General features: G+C 50.1%; 1 protein-coding gene across 4 annotated transcripts in view; it reads right to left on the bottom strand.

Annotated features, from left to right (window-relative positions):
- Nucleotides 1-22,419, bottom strand: part of FKBP5 (FKBP prolyl isomerase 5) — an 805,772-nt gene that overhangs the window by 91,552 nt on the left and 691,801 nt on the right. For all 4 annotated transcript variants that reach the window (XR_011204865.1, XM_069238765.1, XM_069238763.1 and 1 more), the window contains one exon: nucleotides 21,383-21,622. Coding sequence is in view for 3 of the 4 variants with exons in the window: in XM_069238765.1 (XP_069094866.1) it covers nucleotides 21,383-21,622 (240 nt within the window). In the remaining variant the exon portion in view is untranslated. The remainder of the gene's footprint in view (nucleotides 1-21,382; nucleotides 21,623-22,419) is intronic.

The raw sequence follows: 22,419 nt of genomic DNA, 5'->3' as shown, positions 1-22,419 counted from the left end.
CATTTCCTTACACATGGCTTATCAGTGAAGGAAGTAACGACAAATAACCCCTACAAGCTAGTACAGGAGATATTAACTAGGCAAAAAGACAGAGAATAACCAAACTAATTTGCTGTTCCACCTCTACTTTCACAAAAATGCTTTAAAACAGAGTCAGCCTGTGCACCAAATAAATGCGCACCATCAAAAAGCATGTCAATCAATGTGGCTTGAACTGCTCCGAAAATCCAGAGGTGTGTAACAAGCAAGTTACTTACCTTCGGTAACGCTTTTTCTGTTGGATACATTAGCTACCTGTGGATTCCTCACCTAATGAATTCTCCCCATGCGTAGCATTCGACGGAAACTTCTCTCTAGCTCTGCACGTCGGCGAGGACGTCACAATTGCCAGACTCCACGCGGCTCCATGTGACGTCATCGTGACAATAAGAGGCCCTCGCCGGCGTGCTGATGTCAGTTTACGCCATTTTTGACGTGCCTTTGAAACATATAGAGAACATCGACAATCCAAACACTTCATGATCATAAAGACTAAAACTTTATAAAGAATCCTCATATAAAAACTTTTACAAAGCTCTTTAAAAAGAGCATACCATCATGAACAGTTTGCAAACTTCGAAATAACCTGAATTGCAACTATAAACATATATACATATATAGAAATATAGAAATTGAGGCACTGAAGTGCACACCCAAGGCGATCCTGGTATGACCAGACAGACGAAGGGGAGGTGTGAGGGACTGTAAGGAATCCACAGGTAGCTAATGTATCCACCAGAAAAAGCATTACCGAAGGTAAGTAACTTGCTCTTCTGATGGATACAACTACCTGTGGATTCCTCACCTATTGAATAGAGTCCCAAAGCAGTACCACCTCGGAGGAGGGTGTCCGTCTGGTCACACCAGGAACTCCTGCAGCACGGACAGCGCAAAATGGCCATCCCTCCGCACCTCCGAATCCAGACAATAATGCTTTACAAAGGTGTGGAGAGAAGACCAAGTCGTGGCCTTACAGATGTCCACCACCGGAACACCTCTGGCCAAAGCCGATGAGGTCGACTTGGCCCTGGTGGAATGGGCTCTGATCCCCTCATGAGGATCCTTCTTCATCAATGAGTAACATATTTTTATACAAAGAACGACCCACCTGGAGAGTGTTCTCTTGTGGACGGCCTTCCCCTGCCTCTTCCCCACGTATCCGATAAAGAGTTGTTCATCCAACCGGAACTCTCTCGTCCTGTCGATATAAAAGCTGAGAGCCCTCCTAGGGTCCAGACGATGGAGTCTTTCCTCCTCCTTAGATGGGTGCGGAGGAGGGTAGAACGACGAGAGAGTTATGGATTGTCCGAAGTGAAACGGAGACACCACCCTGGGGAGGAAAGCCGCCCTGGTCCTCAAAACCACCTTGTCCTTATGAAAAGTCGTGAAAGGCGGGTGAACAGAAAGGGCCTGTAGTTCACTAACACGTCTAGCCGACGTAATGGCTGTCAAAAACACAGTTTTGAAAAACAAATACCTCAAGGGACAAGAATGAAGTGGCTCAAAGGGGGAGCCCATCAAAAAAGTCAACACTAGATTCAGGTCCTACTGCGGCATAATAAAAGGAGTGGGAGGAAATCTATTGGTAAGCCCCCTCAAAAATCGTAAAACCAAAGGAGATTTGAATAAAGAGGGTTGATCTGGAAGACATAAGAAGGCCGAAAGATAGCCTTTAACAGTGGCCACAGCACAACCGTGCTGAGCCAACGACAATGCAAAAAAACAAAATATCTGAAAGATGGGCACTTAAGGGATCAATTTTCTGCTCTCCACACTAACGAACAAATTTAGCCCACCTACTCGCATAGACCGATTTGGTGGAGTGTTGCCTGGCCGATAAAAGAACGGCCACCACTTCTGGTGGGAGAGAAAAAGCACTCAGGTTGCCCCGCTCAATCTCCAGGTATGAAGGTGCAGGCTCTGGAGGTGGGGGTATAAAACCTGCCCCGGCGGCTGCGATAGGAGGTCTGCCCTGAGAGGGAGACGGAGCAGGGGGCACAGCGAGAGTTGAAGAAGATCTGCATACCATACCCTTCGTGGCCAATCCGGAGCTATTAGAATAACTTGGGCCCGGTGTTGGCAAATCTTCCTCAAAACCCGAGGAATCAAGGGTATGAGGGGAAACGCGTAAAGCAGCTGGTTGCACCAGGACATCTGAAACGCGTCCCCTAACGCTCCTTGCATCGGATACTGCAGGCTGCAGAACGACGGACAGTGCGCGTACTCCTGAGTGGCTAACAGGTCTAACTGGGGAAAACCCCACATCCGAAAGAGGTGAAGAGTGAGATCCGGATGCAGACACCACTTTTGGTCGTCCGAGAAAAAGCGACTGAGTCTGTCCGCCCTTACGTTTTGGACCCCAGCCAAATGGTTTGCTACTACTCAAAGCCGATGATCCAGAACCCAGAACCAGAGTTGCAGAGCCTCTCTGCAAAGAAGGTACGACCCTACACCCCCCTGTTTGTTGATGTACCACATCGCGGTCATGTTGTCCGTCAGAATCTGAACTGACTGACCGCGAAGGGACGGGAGGAAGGCCTTGAGTGCCAAACTAATCGCCCGCAGTTCCAGCAGATTGATATGAAACCTCTGCTCCACTGGAGACCAACGACCCTTGATCTCCAGATCCTCCAGATGAGCTCCCCATCCTAGAGTGGAGGCATCCATTATCACCGTGGTCACCGGAGTTGGCAGCGAAAACGGCTTTCCTTGAGAAAGGTTGCGTTACGCCATTCACCATCGGAGATCCGCTGCAGTGTCTCTGGAGATCTTTATTGACTCCAGAGATCTCCTCTGTGTTGAAACCACTGCCTGCGGAGGCACCACTGAAGAGCCCTCATATGCCAGCGTGCGTGAGTGACCAACAGAATGCAAGAAGCGAAGAGACCGAGCAGGACTGGAATTACCGCTCCTTCTTGAAACATCGGAACCAACGCCTGAATATCCTGTATCCCCTGTGGCAGAGGAAAGGCCCGATTCAATGTCGTGCGTGTCCAGTGCTGCTTTTATGAACAGGAGTCGTTGAGAGGGATCTAGGTGAGACTTGGGCACATTTATGGAAAAACCCAGACTGAACAACAACTGGGTTGTCAGCTGCAGATAACGCAACACAAGCCCCGGAGACTCGGCTTTGATCAACCAATCGTCCAGGTAAGGGAATACTGCTACTGTCTTCCTCCTGAGGTGTGCTGCAACAACCGCCATCACCTTTGTGAAGACCCGTGGTGCGGAAGTAAGACCAAAAGGAAGGGCCGCAAACTGATAGTGCTGTGACCCTACCACAAACCGGAGATAATTCCTGTGGGACTTGAGAATGTGAAAATAAGCATCCTGCAAGTCGACCAACACCATCCAATCCTCCTTGTTCAACATCAAAAGCGCCTGTGCCAGAGTCAACATTTTGAATTCATCCTGTTTGAGGAACCAATTCAAAAACCCTCAGGTCCAAAATAGGTCTCAAACGACCATCCTTTTGGGGATCAGGAAGTACCTGGAGTATCAACCCTGACCCCTCTCTTGCTCCGGAACCAACTCCACTGCGCCCTTCAACAATAGGGAGAGAACCTCCTGTTCTAGCAACAGGAGATGATCTTCTGAACAAAAGGAAGGACAGGGAGGGAAGGGAGGAGGAATCTCCCGAAAGGGAAGAGCATAACCTTTTCTTACCACAGTGATGACCCAGGAATCTGAAGTTATGGACTCCCATATGGGAAGAAAAAGAGAAAGCCTTCCCCCTACCAGAGAGACATGAGAGACAATGGCAAGAGGACTAGGGCTGCTTTCCTTGAGGTAACCCTCCAGAGGAAGAGGAAGAGGAAGGGTGCTGCTGCTGGGTGGCCCCTCTTGTACAGACTCTACCCCGCCCCCTAAACAATCGATAAGGGAGGCTGGAAGACCGCTGCTCCAGCTGCTGTGACCTCCCACGAAAGGAAGCCCCTCTACCAAAAACTCACAGCCATCTGAATGACCGAAACGGGGTGGAAGCAGCCTGCAGACCCAAAGACCTAGCAGTGGCCCTACATTCTTTAAAGCGCTCTAGCGTAGAGTCCGCTTTTGATCCAAATAGTTTTGCCCCATCAAAAGGCAAATCCAATAGTGTGGCCTGGACGTCAAATGAAAAACCAGAAGTGGGTAACCACGCATGACGCCTGGTGGCAACGGAAGTCCCCATGGCTCTTGCAACAGAGTCCATGGTATCCAGCCCTGACTGAATAACTTGCGTAGCCGCCGCCTGAGCATCCGAAAGAAGGCTATGCAAGTCCTGGGGCATGTCCGGAAGAACAGTCTTTGCCGCATCCATTACAGCATGTATATACATACCTGCCAAGAATACAAGTAGCATTGGCAGATTTTAGGGCCATTCTGCATGACGAAAACACCTTCTTGGCCGATTGGTCCATTCGCTTGGATTCCCGGTCCGATGGGACTCCCAGAAATGAACCAGGGGCCGACCTTGAAGAGCAGGATGCCTGCACTACCAGACTCTCTGGTGAAGGGTGTTTGGACAAAAACTCTGGGTCCCCAGGAGCTGACCTACTAACAGCCGAAGAGGTGACAGGCTTCTTCCAAACCTCTTCGATTGGTTCCATCAGAGCCTCATTAAAAGGTAAAAGAGGATCAGCCATGGCTGTAGCAGAGTGCAAAACCTCCGTCAACAGGTTGGTCTTAACCTGTGCTGTAGGTAAGGGAAGTTCCAAAAATGTTGCGGCTTTCCTAATCACTGAATGGAAAGTGGCTGCCTCCTCCGTATATTCTCCTGGGGAGGCCAGATCATATTCTGGAGAAGTGTCAAGTCCACTTGCAGTATCCAGTCCTGGGAAGTCACCCTGGGGATCAGTGATCTCCCCTTCTTCAAGGAATTGCTGTTGATATTCTCTTTCTTCCAGCAATCTAAGGGCCTTTCGCGAGTCCTCAACTTAGCCTCCAGCCCCGGCGTCCACATGGAGTGCAACTACGTCAGTGAATGGTGCCGGGAAGGCGTCATGATAGGATCCCCGGATCCACCCGACGCCGCAGACGGATCCATCGGCGCCATGGACAAGGCTCCTGCATCCAATGACGCCATCCGACCTCTAGGTTCCATCCCCTCCGACACTGGAGTCAAAGGTCTCTACCTCGCCGCCGGCAGAGATGCTTGACCTGAGTCTCCAGCCAAACAGAACGGCATAAACGGTGTCGGCTTGTATGGAGCCGGAACGCCGAGATTGAATGCCAGGGGACCGGTGGGGCCAGCCGGCACACCACCTCCCGGAGCCATATTTTGGAATATGGCAAACATGGCATTAAGAAATGCCGCCGGATCCGTACCCGGAGCCGGGAACGAAAGATAACCTTGCGGAGCCAGAGCCAGCGCCGGGATGGACTCTTCAGCACCTGGATGCACCGGAGAAGCCAGATGACTCTGAGGGTCCACGAATTCGAAGAGCGACGGCGCCGGGGACGTTTGCGGTGTCACAGGCTGTGGGGACACCGTCGGACTCACTTCCCGAGACTTGTGGCGCCGAGTCGATGGAGACCTTGACTCCGACCGACTTCTGGACCGACGCCGGGAGTCACGATGACGCCGCTTCTTGTGAGACGACTTTCCTGAAGAGGACCCATGGTGCCGCTTCCTCTCCTTCTTGGACTTAGCTAAAAAATTGCTTCGCCTCATGCTCCTTCAACGCCTTCGGATTCATCTTCTGACAGGAGCCGTATTCCTGGATGTCGTGATCCGAACTGAGGCACCAACAGCAGTCGTTGTGAGGGTCCGTTACCGACATCCAACCTCCACACTCCCTGCAGGGCTTGAAACCCGATTTCTTTGGAGCTGACATCGAGAAAAACAACAAAGTATCCCTTCCGAAGAGCAAACAATACAGGTAGCCAGAAAAGTAACCGTTATTGAAGGCACAGAAAAAAGGGAACTGACGTAGGCACGCCAGCGAGGGCCTCTTATTGCCACGATGACGTCACACGGAGCCGCGTGGAGTCGGGCAATTGTGACATCCTCGCCGACGTGCAGAGCTAGAGAGAAGTTTCCTTTGAATGCTACGCATGGGGAGAATTCATTAGGTGAGGAATCCACAGGTAGTTATATCCATCACAACATGCACGGCAATGTAGTGCCACTGCAGGGGCTATGGCCCGACCCAAAGAGTCAGTAGTATCCATACTGCAGCAAATGTCTAGTTTAGCTGCCTCCTAGCCATCTTGAATCATAGGGACAAGAGTGCTCCTGATATCATCTGGAAGCGTAGACAAAATGCTTGTCAATGAGACCCATAATGAATATGAAAAATGTCCAAGAATGCAAGATGCATTTACAGAATGTAGGCAGGAAACAATGGGGGTCATTCTGACCCTGGCGGCCGGTGACCGCCAGGGTCACCGGCCACGGGAGCACCGCCGACGGACCGGCGGTGCTCCTAAGGGCATTCTGACCGCGGCAGTTCTGCCGCGGCCAGAAAGGGTAAACCGGCGGTCTCCCGCCGGTTTACCGCTGCCCTTGGAATCCCCCAGCTGCGCCGCCATGAGGGATTCTGACACCCCCTACCGCCATCCTGTTCCTGGCGGTTCGCCCGCCAGGAACAGGATGGCGGTAGGGGGTGCCGCGGGGCCCCTTGGGGCCCCTGCCGTGCCCATGCCAAGGGCATGGGCACGGCAGGGGCGCCCGTAAGAGGGCCCCACTGTGTATTTCAGTGTCTGCCTAGCAGACACTGAAATACGCGACGGGTGCAAACTGCACCCGTCGCACATGCCCACTCCGCCGGCTCCATTCGGAGCCGGCTTCCTCATGGGGAGGGGTTTCCCGCTGGGCTGGCGGGCGGCCTTCTGGCAGTCGCCCGCCAGCCCAGCGGGAAAGCCAGAATGGCCTCCGCGGTCTTTCGACCGCGGAGCGGCCATATGGCGGTTCCCTCCAGGCGGGCGGCGACCGTCGCCCGCCGGGGTCAAAATGACCCCCAATATGTCTTTCACAAACATACAGACTACTGGAATCTTTATCAGATGGGACATGTTGTAGAGCCTCAATATCATGGGAGGCTAAAGCCAGTAGAGTAATGAAACTTGAGGGGGCCACCCTGCAAAGTACATAGGATGCGGCATTGATTGGGTTCGCCAGCGGATTCGCAAAAGTCGCTGATCGCATACCAGTGCCGAAGGAGTGAACCTTGAAAGGCTGTGCACTGGCACCGGAACGTCTTCAATAGTTGAAGCTGAAAGCCTAACTGAAGCAGAGGGCGATCCCGCTGCCATGGACACAGTCAAGGCCTCTTGCACCTCCTAGGTTCCCTCGGGCGCTCCAGGGGAAGGTGATTCCCAAAGATAGCATGAAGGGAATCATAGAATTGATGCATCAGGGTAATAATTGCCCCCGCCCCGGGAAAGAGAGGGAAACACAGGACACACTCAGGCCTTGACTCCTCAACCAAAGAATGGTGGGAGGCCGTACACAGCAAAGTTAGTAACTTCCACAACTTCGACCGCTTACGTCTGGACTTGTCTTGCGTCGATGGAGAAGGACGTCCACAAGAACGGCTCCTTGAACGGGCCTGCAAATGGACCTCAGAACAAGAAGGAGATTGTGATCAACATGAAGAGAATGGGACTGCTCCAACAGCTGCGTCATTAATAGCTTCATATAGCGCTCTCACCGAGCCTTCGGCCGGAGATGCCAATAGGAGTAGCATTCTTCAGCATAGTGGTGCTCACCCAGGTACCACATACATACAGAGTGGGGGTCTGTAGCCAACATTTGTTGTCCACAGGACTCACAGGGCTTAAAACCTGAAGGCATGGACAGTAAAAAGCACACTGTTCCTTCGCTAAAAACATCAAAGTAGGCCGTAAAGGGCCAAACCAATTGTTACCGGATTCGCGTTGCAAGCGCGTAAAAGAAGGAACTGATGTTGGTGCATCAGCAAGGGGGTGATATGGACTCGGCTGATGTCACATCCGGTGGACAACATAGATGAACAAGTTACTTGATTGGGGGACTGATGCTCATTTTGAGAAGCTCTGGATCCCAGACTCTCCGTGCCCAATCTGGAGCCACTAGGATTACTTGGGCCCAGTCGTTCTTGATTTTCTTGAGAACTTTGGGCAGAAGTGGTATGGGCGTAAAGGCGTACAGGAGGCCTGAACTCCACTCGCAACGAAAAGCGCCGCCTAGCGAGAGCCCCCTTGAAAACTCCAACGCGCAAAACTGCTGACATTGCACGTTCTCTGCAGAAGCGAACAGATCTAACCAAGGCTCTCCCCACTGCTGAAAGAGTCCTTGTGCCACCTCCGGATGGAGATACCATTCGTGACCTGCTAAGCATCGTCGGCTGAGTTTGTCCGCCCTGACGTTCAGAGAACCTGCCAGGTGGTGAACCACCAGGGTTATGCCCTGCTGTTCCAGCCATGTCCAGAGAAGCAGAGACGCTTGACAAAGGGTCCACAACCCCACACCGCCCTGCTTGTTGCAGTACCACATTGCGGTGGTGTTGTCCGCCAACACCTGCACTGCCTTCCCTTTCACAACAGGAAGAAATGTCATTATCGTTAGTCGGATCACCCGAAGCTCCAACAAGTTGATATGGAGCCCGGATTCTGCCGGAGACCAGAGACCCATGATTTCCACCTCTCCCAGGGGGCCGCCCCATCCCAGAAGTGACACATCTGTCACTACTGTGAGATCTGGTTGGGGAAGGGAAAGGAGTCTTCCTTTGACCCAATCGCAGTTCACTAACCACCACTGCAGATCCTTTGCAGTCTCCTCCTAGATCTGAACCACGTCGGTAAGATTTCCCTGATGCTGTGCCCATTGGAACTTCAGGTCCCACTGCAGAGCCCTCATATGCCATCTGGCATGCTTGACTAACAGGATGCAGGTAACCATGATTCCCAACAGCCTCAGAGTCTTTCTCACTGAAATACAGGATAGAGGCCAAAACATCAGTATCATGACCTGAATATCCTGGACTCGCTGCTCGGGGAGATAGGCCTGATACTGCACTGTGTCCAGAACAGCTCCGATGAACGTGAGCTTCTGAGAGGGAATCAGGTGTGACTTCGGCACATTGATAGTGAACCCCAGCGAGTGCATGAGGTTCGCCGTCATCTGGAGATGGGTGACGAGAGCCTGGGGCATGGGAGCCTTCAACAGCCAATCGTCGAGGTAGGGGAAGACTGAAATCCCTGACCTGCACAGATGAGCTGCCACCACCGCCATCACCTTTGTGAATACCCCAGGAGCACTGGTGAGACCGAAAGGGAGCACAGCAAGCTGAAAATGCTCGTGGCTCACCTTGAACCACAAGTAACGCCTGTGGGCCGGCAGGATGGGGATATGAAAATACGCATCCTGCAAGTCCAACGCTACCATCCAGTCTCCTTCGTCTAGGGCAGACAAGACCTGAGCAAGAGTGAGAATCTTGAATTTCTCCTTCTTGAGGAAGAGATTGACAGCCCTTAAATCCAGGATAGGGTGAAGGCCCTTGTTCTTTTTAGGAATCAGAAAGTAGTGCGAATAACAACCACTGCCTACTACTGACATCGGGACCCTTTCTATGGCTCCCTTGGCCAAGAGTGCCGCAACTTCTTTGCGGAGCAAAACCAAATGGTCCTCCATCAGCCGTTCATTTATCGGAGGAATAGAGGGAGGAAAAGACTGGAAGGGGAGGGAATAGCCCTTCCGTACGATCTGCTAGACCCATTTGTCCGTTGAATGCCAAAGAGGGAGATGAAATTGAATCCTCCCTCCAACTGGACAGACATGGTCCTGCAGAACCTCACTAGGAGGGCTTGGGCGCAGTGGAGGGGGGCTGGGTGGTGGCCGACCACTGGCCAGACCCTCTGGGTGTGATGGTACCAGGACCACGTCCTCTTCCGGGATGGTGTGAAGCCTGAGCATGGTAGCTGGCGTGGTACCGTGCCCCTTCCGAAGCCTCGAAAGGGGCGGAAGGCAGATTGCTGACGAGCTGGCGCTGAGAGGCCCAAGGACTTGGCAGTAGCTCGAGAATACTTAAACCTCTCAAGCGCAGAATCTGCCTTCTCACCAAAAAGGTGAGAGCCATCAAAGGGCATGTCCATCAAACTTGACTGGACATTCCCTGAAAAGCCAGTTGAACGTAGCCAGACATGGTGACGTAGGGCCACTGTCGATGCAATCGCTCTACCCAGCGAGTCGCTCGTGTCCAATCCACACCTGATAGTAAACTTTGCTGCATCTCTCCCATCCTTGACAGCCTGGGTGAGAGTGTCCCGTACGCCCTCCGGGACCTGGGGCAGCACCTGTGCCACCGTATCCCATAAAGTATGGGAGAAACAGCCCTGTTCTTGTTCCTGGTCGTACTCTAAAGGGTCCTCAGAACCCTCCCACTCCTCTCCTGTGCCTGGTTGTTCAGAATAAGGCCCAGTTCATTGATCCTAAGTCTGAGTCAACATCGTACGACATCGCTCCGGCTCCGGATCATCCGGAATGAGGAAGGGGCTACCACCGGGGGGTGCCAGTGGTGGAGGAGGCGTCGACGTGGGACCTAGTGCCGGAAGGAGGTTGACTGAGAGGGACCGGCACCGTTCCGGATCCGATAGCAGATCCTGGGGTCCCCAACGAGCAGAGGCCGAAGCGGCCGGCGTCAAACCCGATGGGGCCCCTGCTAACCCCGTGGGGCCCAAAGACCCACCCGAGGGTGCAGCCCGATCAAAAACAAGGCACATGGCCTCATGAAATTCCATTATTTGAGCGGGGGTCGCTGCGGGCCCCGGAAAAGTGGGAAGATGCGGAGTCCACCCTGGCGATGGCTCTGCGGAACCGCTCTCGGAACGTCGACGTTCCCTAGACGCCTCGTCGCCCGACAGGTGTGGCGAAGTCGAAGTCCGCTTTGATTTATTCTTCTTCTTGTGCCTCTTACCTGAGTGATCAGATGACCTCGAATGCGAGGAAGTGGGCATGGGGCTCCGGGAGCGGTGCCGCGACCTCCTCCTTCTGCGGGACTGTGACCTCCTCGGAGTCATGACGACTGAAGACAGCTGTCGGGCCGCAAGAAGTTTGAGGGATCTCTCCCTCAAGGGCTTTGGGGCCATGGCCTGACAGTCGGAACATGAAGTCGAGTCGTGATCCTTCTCTAAACACCAGAGACAAACTCGGTGTGGTCCATTGCCGACATGGTGCGTTGACATGCAACACACGGTTTGAACCCAGTCTTTCTAGAAGACATGCTTCGAAATCATGTTTCGAAAAAACCTCGACATCCTTCGAAGAAAAAGGTAGCTCTATTTGGATCTGCGCTTAACCGGCGCGGAAGGAAAAGAACTGAAGCACAAGCGCCAAGGTGGTGTCTATATAGACAACCATGACATCACAGACGGCTCCAACGACGCTGACGACACCACGTGGAGCCGGGCGATGCAAGCAGATCTGAACGACGCCACCCAACGGTGCGCGCAGTGTACTGCTCAGCAGAAAAATTCCAGATTAAAAGCTGACGCCAGGGAATTCTAAGGTAAGGAATCTGCAGCTAGACGTCTCTATTAGATACGGAGTTGCACGACGGCCTCCAGCGATGCGCAGGTGTGCTATGGGGAAAATATCTCAGAATCTAGGCTCGTGCCTGGGGAAGATTCTAAAGTAAGGAATCTGCGGCTAGATGTCTCTAACAGATATGCCCACTTAGGAGCATGGATGTCATTTAGGGGTCGCCAAGTGTCGCAGTTGCGACCCCTGATCATCAGCATGTGACCCCTGGCATGTTGTCTGCGACCTCAGTATTTATGACCATAAACCAAAATTACAGCTATGTCGGAAATACAGACTGCTCATGGCGCATGACGTTATGAGGTGAGTAATGTCAGTGCATATTCTTCTTGCATGCACACTTGTCTTGAGTGCTGAAAAAATTTCCAATGAAGGAAGTCAGAGGCAAGAACTCTGCTGTGCACCTGCTCTTTATCCAGAGTCCTCATTTGCAGAGCACTGTTAAATGAAAAGAAGCCTCATGTCTAGCCTTTTTTCCTCACAGTCTGCTGTGTACGAAGACCGGAAAGAGGAGTACAGACAGGAGCAGAGGAATAAAAAATGGTTAAGTATAAAGTGACAAACTTCCAGTCTGCTTTGAAACATAGGGAAGGAGGGAGGCAGAGAGGAGGTGGTTACAAACTGCACGCAACATGTAGATATTGACATATTCGAGCCAAACCAGTTTCAAGGGTTGAACATTTTAAGATGCCCTGGTCTTCATCTAACACATAACTATGCAAAAGAACAGGCTGTTCAATTTGTGTTTAACCTGCATATCTCACAAATTGCATACACATAGATGGGATAAGGTAGTTCAGACATCGGTTGCAAGGAGTTTCTGACTCATTGCATGAAAGCTGCATTTTGCTTCCCCTAAAATTAGATTAAAAAGGGTAAATGTGTGAATAAATGTAAGTAAACAGGTTGATGTATAGCATGCCTGTACTCATGCCTGCGGAATAGTTGGAATCCCCATGGCCTTGTATCATAGTGCATTCACTTCACTTTAAAAAATGAATGCATGTCTCAATCTCACCGTAAACATTTCAGAAATTAAACATAGCTCTTTGGAGTAGTAATACGAAATTTTAAGTTGCTTTATATCCTGTGGAACCAGGCCTTTCCATTTCATTGCCATGCTGAACAGATACATCGTTGCTAATTAAATTAGCTGACTAATATTTCATGCTTTGTGCTGCATTGTTGCTCTACATAATGAATGGTTCCAGTTCTCAGAGTACAGCACTGTTTGCTTACCTTGCTATGTAGTGGAGTCAAACACAGAAAGTATTGCTCAGAGAGTCACTGTTATCCTCTGTCTGAGTTGTAGGTGTCTAGTCAAAGTTGTAACAAAAACGTGTGAATCTTTCTTTGGACAACCTGTTCTCTTTCTCTGCTGTATGTTATGATAGTTGGCAGTCACAAGCGGCAGCCCCGGCCATGTCTGAATTGTCTTATGCATTAAGCTATCAAAGATGATACATGTTTTCACGTAAAATGCCAGTGAACATTTATGAGCGTCATTGGTAGAATTTTTATCAAAGTCATCACACCCTGAAAACCATGCAAAATTAACGACTGTTTTTGCCTGCAGCACATATTGTCAGCTACTGACTGCATTCATAGGAGTGGTTTATTATTTGTGTGTTTAAGGTTTTTAATGTATTCCTGCTACAGTGAGATGTTTTGGCACTAATTTCCCATCCACTTACATGATGGCACTTGCTATGATTTGGTTTTGCCAAAAGGTCCTACAATGCCTCTTCCAGTCATGTAAGAGAATTAAAGGGCCATATAATGTCAACTACTGTTATGTCATTCAGAGGTCAAAGGGCACATCAGTTCCACTACCCCTGGCATTTTGGTGAATCGATGTCCATGGTTAGCACCTTTGCTGCCAGGCCTTCCCCCCCCTCAGGTGGCAGGCCTTTTTTTGGCTATTTGGGGCAGTTTGCGCTCAGGACCTCAGAACTTTTTGTCCACATAAGCTACCCACGCCAAATTTGCATCCTTTTTTTAAACATCCTAGGGATTCTAGAGGTACTCAGAGTTTGTGGGTTCCCCTGGAGGAGACCAAGAAATTAGCCAAAATACAGCGACAATTTCCTTTTTTTTTTTAAATGGGAAAAAAGGGCTGCAGAAGGCTTGTGGTTTCTTCCCTTAAAATGGCATCAACAAAGGGTTTGCGGTGCTAAAATCACCATCTTCCCAGCTTTCAGGAGCAGGCAGACTTGAATCAGAAAACCACATTTACAACACAATTTTGCCATTTTACTGGGACATACCCCATTTTTACAATGTTTTTGTGCTTTTATTCTCCTTCCAGTTAGTGACAGAAATGGGTGTGAAACTAAAGCTGGATCCCGGACACCTAAACATTTCTAAAAAGTAGACAAAATTCTGAATGCAGCAAGGGGTCATTTATTTAGATCCTACAACATTTTTCTACAGAAAATAACAGCTGAAATAAAACAAATGTTGAAATTGAGGTGAAAAGAAACTGCCATTTTTCTCCACGTTTCACTCTAACTTTTTCCTGCAATGTCAGATTTTCGAAAGCAATATACCATTACATCTGCTGGCTCTTCTGGTTGCGGGGATATATAGGTCTTGTAGGTTTATAAAGGCCTCTAGGTACCCAGAGCCAATAAAGGAGATGCACCTTGCAATGGGTTTTCATTGTATCAGCGTATACAGCAATTCATTTGGTGAAATATTAAGAGGGAAAAATAGGTGTCAGGAAACCTTTGTATTTCCAAAATGGGCAAAAGATAAGGTGTTGAGAAGCAGTGGTTATTTGCACATCTCTGAATTCTGGGGTCCCAATACTAGCATGTGAATAACAAGGCATTTCTCAAATAGATGTCTGTTTTACACACTGTCCTACATTTGGAAGGAAAAAATGTAGAGAAAGACAAGGGGCAATAACACTTGTTCTGCTAGTCTGTGTTACCCCAAGTCTCTCCGATAAAAATGGTATCTCACTTGTGTGGGTAGGCCTAATGCCTGCGACAGGAAACGGAACATGGACACATCACATTTTTACATTAAAATCTGACCTGTTTTTTGGAAAGTGCCTAGTTGTGGATTTTGGCCTCTAGCTCAGCATCTAGGGAAACCTACCAAACCTGTGCATTTTTCAAAACTAGACACCTAGGGAATCCAGGTCGGGATGACTTGTGGGGCTCACACCAGGTTCTGTTACCCAGAATCCTTTGCAAACCTCAAAAGTTGGCAAAAAAACACTTTTTACTTAAATTTCGGTGATAGAAAGTTCTGGAACCTGATAGGAGCCACAAATTCCCTTCCACTCAGCATTTCCCCAAGTCTCCTGATAAAAATGGTACTTCACTTGTGTGGGTAGGCCTAGTGCCCGCGACAGGAAATGCGCCAAAACACAACCTGGACAAATCACATTTTCCCAAAGAAAACGGATCTTTTTTTGCAAAGTCCCTAGCTGTGGATTTTAGCCTCTAGCTCAGCCGGCACCTAGGGAAACCTATACATTATTAAAAACTAGATACCTAGGGGAATTCAGAATGGGGTGACTTGTGGGGCTCTCACCAGGTTCTGTTGCCCAGAATCCCTAGCAAACTTCAAAATTTGGCAAAAATAAAAAACACTTTTTCCTCACATTTCGGTGCTGCAAAGTTCTGGAATCTGAGGGGAGCCACAAACTTCCATCTACCCAGCGTTCCCCCAGGTCTCCTAATAAAAATGGTACCTCACGTGTGTGGGTAGGGCTACTGTCCGTGACAGGAAACGCCCAAAAACACTATGTGGACACATCACAATTATAAAATACAAAACTATCTGTTTTTGCGAGGGGGAGGGGGGACCTGCGTTTTTGGTCCTAGGATCAGCAGCCATTTAGGGAAACCTACCAAACCCAAACATTTCTGAAAACTAAACACCCGAGGGAGTCCAGGGAGGTGTGACTTGCGTGGATACCCCACTGTTTCCCCCTTCAGCTGGGGTGGGGGCATAACCATACCCATACTGGTTGGTAGCCACCACCCCACTACTTTTTTTTTTTCCCCTGGCCATCTAGTAGGCTTTCTGCCTCCCCCCAGGAGTGGATCGGGGATAGTTGCCCCATCTGCCCACCGGTAGGAGGAACAGCTTTGTCTCCATTTATTTTGGGTGGGGTATGGCCTTTTAAAAAAAACTAATTGTTGCGCTGAGCGGAGTTGCTTAGAGGCGGTGTAGAAGGAGAGGCGGTGGTAGAGGTAGGCACGTCCGAGGTTGTGGAGGGCCTTGTATGTGTGCGTCAGACGTTTGAAGGAGATGCACTTGTTGATGGGTAGCTAGTGTAGGTCTCTCAGGTGGGCATAGATGTGGCTGTGGCAGGGGACGTCCACGATCAATCTGCCACGGCATTCTGTATTCTCTGCAGTCTTGACTGGAGTTTTTTGTTGATTCTGGCATATTGGGCCTGATTATGACCCTGCCAAGGTACCGCCGCTGAATGACCGCACCGCGGTCAAAAGACCGCGGCGGCCATTTAGACATTTCCTCTGGGCCGGCGGGCGCTCTCCAAAAGAGCGCCCGCCGGCCCAGAGGAAATGCCCCTGCAACGAGGACGCCGGCTCAGAATTGAGCCGGCGGAGTTGCAGGGGTGCGACGGGTGCAGTTGCACCCGTCGCGTATTTCAGTGTCTGCTTAGCAGACACTGAAATACTTTGCGGGGCCCTCTTACGGGGGCCCCTGCCGTGCCCATGCCATTGGCATGGGCACGGCAGGGGCCCCCAGGGGCCCCGCGGCACCCCCTACCGCCATCCTGTTCCTGGTGGGCGAACCGCCAGGAACAGGATGGCGGTAGGGGGTGTCAGAATCCCCCATGGCGGCGCAGCAAGCTGCGCCGCCATGGGGGATTCTAAGGGCAGCGGTAAACCGGCGGGAGACCGCCGGTTTACCTCTTCTGACCGCGGCCGAACCGCCGCGGTCAGAATGCCCTGCGGGGCACCGCCGGCCTGTCGGCGGTGCTCCCGCCGACCCTGGCCCCGGCGGTCTTAGACCGCCGGGGTCAGAATGACCCCCATTGTGTGTTGCCGTAGTCGAGTTTACTGCTGACAAGTGCCTGGATGGCTGTTCATCTTGCATTGATGGGGATCCACTTGAAGATCTTCCAGAGCAGACGAAGGGTGTGGAAGCATGATGAGGCCATGAACAGTGATGAGCCGAAACGATGGCAAGGTTGCGGGCATGGTCAGTTGGAGGTGGAGCAGTTCCAAGGCTACTGGGCCACCAGGAGTCATCCCAGGCGGAAGTGGCGGGGCCCAGAATGAGGATCTCAGTCTTGTCCGAGTTGAGCTTGAGACAACTGTCCCTCATCCAGTCGGCGGCTGCCTTCAATCCATTGTGAAAGTTCTTTTTGGCTGTTGATAGTTCGTTGGTGAGGGAGAGAATGAGCTGTGTGTCATCGGCGTATGAGACGATGATGGGCCTGTGGTGTCTGACGATCTCGGCAAGCGGGGTGATGTAGATGTTGAAAAGGGTGGGGCTCAGAGATGAGCCCTGGGGAACTCCACATCTGATTTCCGTCGACTTAGAGGTGAAAAGTGAGAGCCTAAGTCTCTGGGTTCGGCAGGAAGGAAGGAGTGGATTTACTCCTGGGCTTTGCTGCAGATGCCAGCGTCAAATAGTCTGGTGCACAAGGTAGTGAGGAAGACTGTCAAAGGTGGCAGAGAAGTCGAGGAGGATGAGGGCCGCTGTCTCGTCGCTGTCCAGTAAAGTGCAAATGTCATCCGTGGCTGCTAGGAGTGTGGTTTCAGTGCTGTGGTTCCTCCTAAATCCAGACTAGAAGGGGTCGAAGATGTGGCTGACTTCTATGAACTCAGTGAGCTGTGCGTTGATCGCTTTTTTGGATATCTTGGCTGGAAAAAGGAGCAGTGAGATTGATCTGTAGTTTTTCAGCTCCGTTGTGTCTGCAGAGGGTTGCTTTAGGAGGGGGGGTTTCTCTGCGTGTTTCCAGGCATACTTGAAGGCGACGGTTTCGATGCAGCAGTTGATGGTACGGCATAGTTTGGGAGGGATGATGGTGCTGGCTTGATTAAAGATGTGGTGGGGACATGGGTCCACGGGTGCCCCAGAGTGGGTGGTATTCATGAGCATTAGGGTGTCTTCCAGGCTGAGGACGGTCAAGTGCTCGACGATTGGTTGGTGATAAGCATCTGTGGTACTGCTGGTGGGTAGGGGTGGGAAATAGGGCCTTTGCTTGCCAATCCTTCATAGATGTCCTGAATTTTCTAGTGGAAGAAGGTGGTGAGGCTGTCGAAGAGGTCTTGGAAGGGTGGGATGTCTGTGATGTCTGTGTCGGGTTTAGTGAATTCCTTGACTATGGTGAAAAGTTCTTTGCTGTTGTGCATGTTGGTATTGATTCTTTCCTGAATGGCTGATTTTCTAGTCAATCTGATGAGCCAGTGGTGTGATGGCGTCTTTGAAGACTTTGTGGTCTGTTGAACTCTTACCGTTTCTCCACTTTCTACTGAATTGTCTGCATGCGCTCTTGGATTATTGGAGATCAAGGGAGAACCAGCTGGGTCTCCTGTGTAGTTGATTGCCGGTGGGTTTCCTTAGTGGGTGCCTTGGGTGTTGGCACAGTCGGTGATCCATTTGAGGAGGTTGTGGGCAGAGGCGTTGGCGTCCGGCGAATCTAGTGGTGGGGAGTGATGGAACGCGGTGGTGAGCTGGGCTTCAGTGACCTTGGTCCAGTTCCTGCGCGGGGGACGGTGGTTGTGGTGCTGTTTGACTGGCTAGTTGAAGGAGAAGAGGACGCAGTGGTGGTCGGTCCAGTGGAGTTTGGAGGTGTGTGAGAAGGAGATGTGGTTTCCGGCAGAGAAGACAGGGTCGAGGGTGTGTCCTGCTGAGTGCATGGGTAGGTTGACCAGTTGCTTGAGCCTGAGTGTGGCGAGGTTCTCCATGAGGGTAGAGGTGTTCGGGCTGCTGTGGTTGTCAAGGTGAAAGTTGAGGTTGCCAAGGAGTATGTAGTCCGTTGAGGTGAGGGCATGGGGCGATGAAGTCGGCCAGTGCTTCGCTGAAGGGTGGGCAGGGTCCGGGAGGTCTGTAGATAAGCATCCTGCGGACAGTGGTGTTTGGATTAGTCTGGATCAGGAAGTGAAGGTATTCGGCGATGGGGGTCTGGACATCGATGCTGGTAGTGAGGTGGAGTGATTATCAGTGGACGATGGCAAGATGTCCTCCTGGTCTGTTAACGCAGTCTTGATGTATGATCTTGTAGTTGTCAGTGATGGCAGTGGCGATGTCTGGCGCTGAGGAGGTGGTGATACAGGTCTCCGTAAAGAATAAGACATCGGGACGATGGACTCAAGGAGGTTCCAAACTTCATCTGAGGTAGGGTGGGTTTAGGGTGTGAGTACAGGTGAAGGTGCAGTTGTGGCAGGAGAACCGGCCTTGGGTGTCCTTGGGCGAGACGCAGTGGCAGTCGGTTTAGCCTCTGGTGTTGAGGGCGTGCAGGATGCTGGTGTCATATTGGTGGATGGAGTAGGAACCAGAGTCCGTGGCACTGCACGTGGTCCATGCGCAGATAAACGCAGACGCAAACGCAGACGGGCTTGCCTTTGGTACACCCACTGCACAGCCAGACAGCAGGTGCCATTAAGAAGGGGAGGAAGATGGGAGGTGTTGCTCAGCTGTGAGGTGGGAGGGAGGGAGCCACGACGATGGGCAGGGGCAGCTGCGGCAGGGGAGTCGCGGGTATTGGAGAAAAGAGGAAAAAAGGCAACAAAGGCAAAACAGAATTAAAAACAGAAAGAAATGCAACAAAGCAAAAAGGCAGAAAAAGGACACTGAAGAAGGCAGAAGGCAGCAGAGAGAGAGAGACAGATGGCAACCCCTAAGCCACCAGGGATGAGGAGCAGGTGGGAGCCTACAGGTGGAGGAGGGCCTTGAACACAACGAGGCAGGCAGCCAGGAAGGGCAGCACCAGCAACAGGTGGAGCTGTGCGGGGGAGCATTGCTAACGCTCACCAGAGTTGCTTTGCTGAGTCTTATTGTATACTCATTGATAATTTTGGAATTAATACACAGAATGTAGTGATGTGTGCGTTAGAGTACTTTGTGGATTCAATCTATTAGCTTTAAATATCTGCCAGGGTTTTTTAATCAAAGAGTTCATAAAAATGTGAGTACATGTGTATATACAAAGGGACTTTGGGTCATCCCTCTCCAGCCATTGGCCTGTAAAAGTGTGATTTGCTTTCATCTGTGACAGCATACAGTCTGTGGTAATGGGTTAGCCCACTTCAGACACTAGCTCTAGCCCTGTGATTGATAGTATTTCGCCTGATTGCATGTACAAATCTGCCTGAAATTGTGTGAGGTTCAATGTCTGGGCTTGTGCACCAGTCCCTTTAGTTTTGTATTCTCTACTTTTATAGGTCTCCCCTTCTCACTTTTCTTTTCTTTATTTAGTTTGTTTGCTTTTTTTGAGCGTCCTGTAATTCTCTAAAACATGGACCGTTTACAGCTCATTTCATCTGCAGCACACCACGTTCAATGTGGCCACTGCTTTCAGTTGCGGCTCGTGTTGGGTGAAAGTGGAGGGCAAGGGGCACAAAACAAAAACAAAATGAACCAAAAAACGTACCTGCCGCCCGCCGCATTGTCACTCTTCTGGCTCCACTGCAGGCAGGCACAGGCTCCCAGACTGCCCCATAGCCAATCTTAAGGCTGCACTCATGCTGCTGGCAGCAATGCAGCAGTGTCAGGATTGGCCTGAGCGCCCTCAATTTGCGCTCCCAGAAACACTGGGAGCTTGCCCCGGCTGACTCCATCCCGGTAACGCAGCTCGGTTTGGAGACACCTCAGAGTGCATGTTGCTTTGACCATCCTAAGACCCACATGTGCAGTGAAAGCGGTGCACCTACCACTCCCGTGGTGCCCGACATCCCCATAGCCCCGCCACCTAGAAAAATAAAACGATAATAAACATGGGTTATTATCGTTTTATTTTTCATGTTTTGCAGTTGCTGCTGCTGCTGGCGGGGCTATACTCCTTTGCCATAGAAGAGGAGCCACCGATGACTGCTTCCAAACCGGTAGGCCGTCTTGAATGGCATTGTCAATGGTGTATGACTGATTTACCATTTCAAGATAAACCCCACACCTGAAAGAAATATGTTAGCCATGATGAATTGGTATGGTAATTAATCACTATATACAATACTGTCCCGAGATGGCTGGTCACTGCTATGTTTAGTTTTGTACTTATATTTCATTGCAAGCATTTTTCTTTTTCTTCTTTTACAATTTTAATTTATCTTGCATATGCTTGTTGAGGTTCTATGTGCTTTACCGTGGTTGGTTAAGTTGATGAATATAAGAATGCATTAATGGGTGAATGAATGGATGTATGTGTGCAAGGATGAGTGACAGGGTGCATGTATGATGAGGTTTATAAGATATTGAGTACCTAGACTCACTGGTACCTGCAGAGGCACTTTCAGATCTGAGACAGATCTATTAGCATTGCCAATGCTTGTTAAAGTATTTTCCAGTGAAAAAAAGCCTTACAAGTCAAGCTCAGTGCTCTACTATCCTTGGAGCAGGAGGCAGAAAAAGCAACTGAACTGCCACTGGAAGCACGTGATGGGATACTGCAGAAATATGTTTTCTTAAAGAAGCACTATCTGTTTGCAGCCTATCTACCTGCATTGTCCATATCACATTCCATTTTTCCTGCAAAAATATTTATGAAAGAGCTTTTTTCTGGTCATTAAGGCTTGGCTGCTGATTTTTTAACTAAAAATAAACAAAACGTGACAAGATTACAGGGAAAGCTACAGCTGCATTCTTCGCCCACCCCTTCAACTTCTTTTTAAATGCCATCTAATTGCACACCTTAGCATCTCTGTCCGCAAACTTCTGGAACATATTGGCGTAGATTATTCGGTCCCGCTCATTGTGTTCCTTGGCCTTCCTCTGGCAAACTGCTATCTGGGATTTCGCAGCCTTGTTCTGGGGGTTCACCTCCAGTACTCTCTCAAAGTCCAATCTGGCAAGTTCAAACTCATTCATAAGGAGCCTTGCTTCTCCCCTGCGGTATAGGCCCTTCTCGTTTGTCTGATCCAAACCAAGAGCCTGCAGAAGAAACAAGACAAATTAAATGGCTTTCTCTCACGCTGCAGCCTCTCTTTTAGCGAAATTACCAATTTAACAAAACATTACTTAACGGTAAAGATGGCTCTTAAGGTTTGCTTTTGCCTTTTGATAAATGTACTTACATTTCCTTCAACTGTCAGCAGGGATCGAAACTCATTCAAAATCTACCAGTCAAACACACATCAAAAAGATGAAAAGCTCGATGGAGGTAACAGATTCTTACCAATAACTGCAGTTCTTCAACATGAGCATCTTGATTATATTCACAATAGGTAAAGTCCTGTGGTGCAACAGGAACCCAAAACATTTTCAAAACAATTTTCAAAGGGTGTGTTGCCAAATGTCCACAATTCCATCTAAATTGTGTTTTTTAAAATGTAAGCAGATGGAAAAGTGTGGTCCCTACTGTTTTCTTGTCAGGCAGCGCCCTTGGGACCAGAGAAAGTGATTATGGTGATATAAGTGTCTCTATCTTGCAAATCTGGAGAAATTTGAAGCACTAGTGACCTGGCAGCTCCTGGCATAATGAGCTGCAGAGACCTAAAGCATGCTAAAACTGAACAATGGATCCGGCAGAGGATAGACTTGCAGAAAGAGCTGTATCTTTGAACAGAGAGAGTTCAGGTAAAATACAAGATGAGTAAGGGTATATCCACCTTCTGGCCTACTCTCTTGTATATGGCCTACTCCAACTGAAAGGAAGGGATGACACCGGGATCACTGGTCTGAAAAGAATGGAGGGTAGCAAGGCTGTAGTGAAAAGTGTAGCCTGTATT

This window comes from Pleurodeles waltl, chromosome 6 (assembly GCF_031143425.1).
Source record: "Pleurodeles waltl isolate 20211129_DDA chromosome 6, aPleWal1.hap1.20221129, whole genome shotgun sequence".
Taxonomy (NCBI): Eukaryota; Metazoa; Chordata; class Amphibia; order Caudata; family Salamandridae; genus Pleurodeles; species Pleurodeles waltl.
The sequence above is the reverse complement of the archived record's forward strand: the minus strand, read 5'-3'. Positions and strand labels throughout refer to the sequence as shown.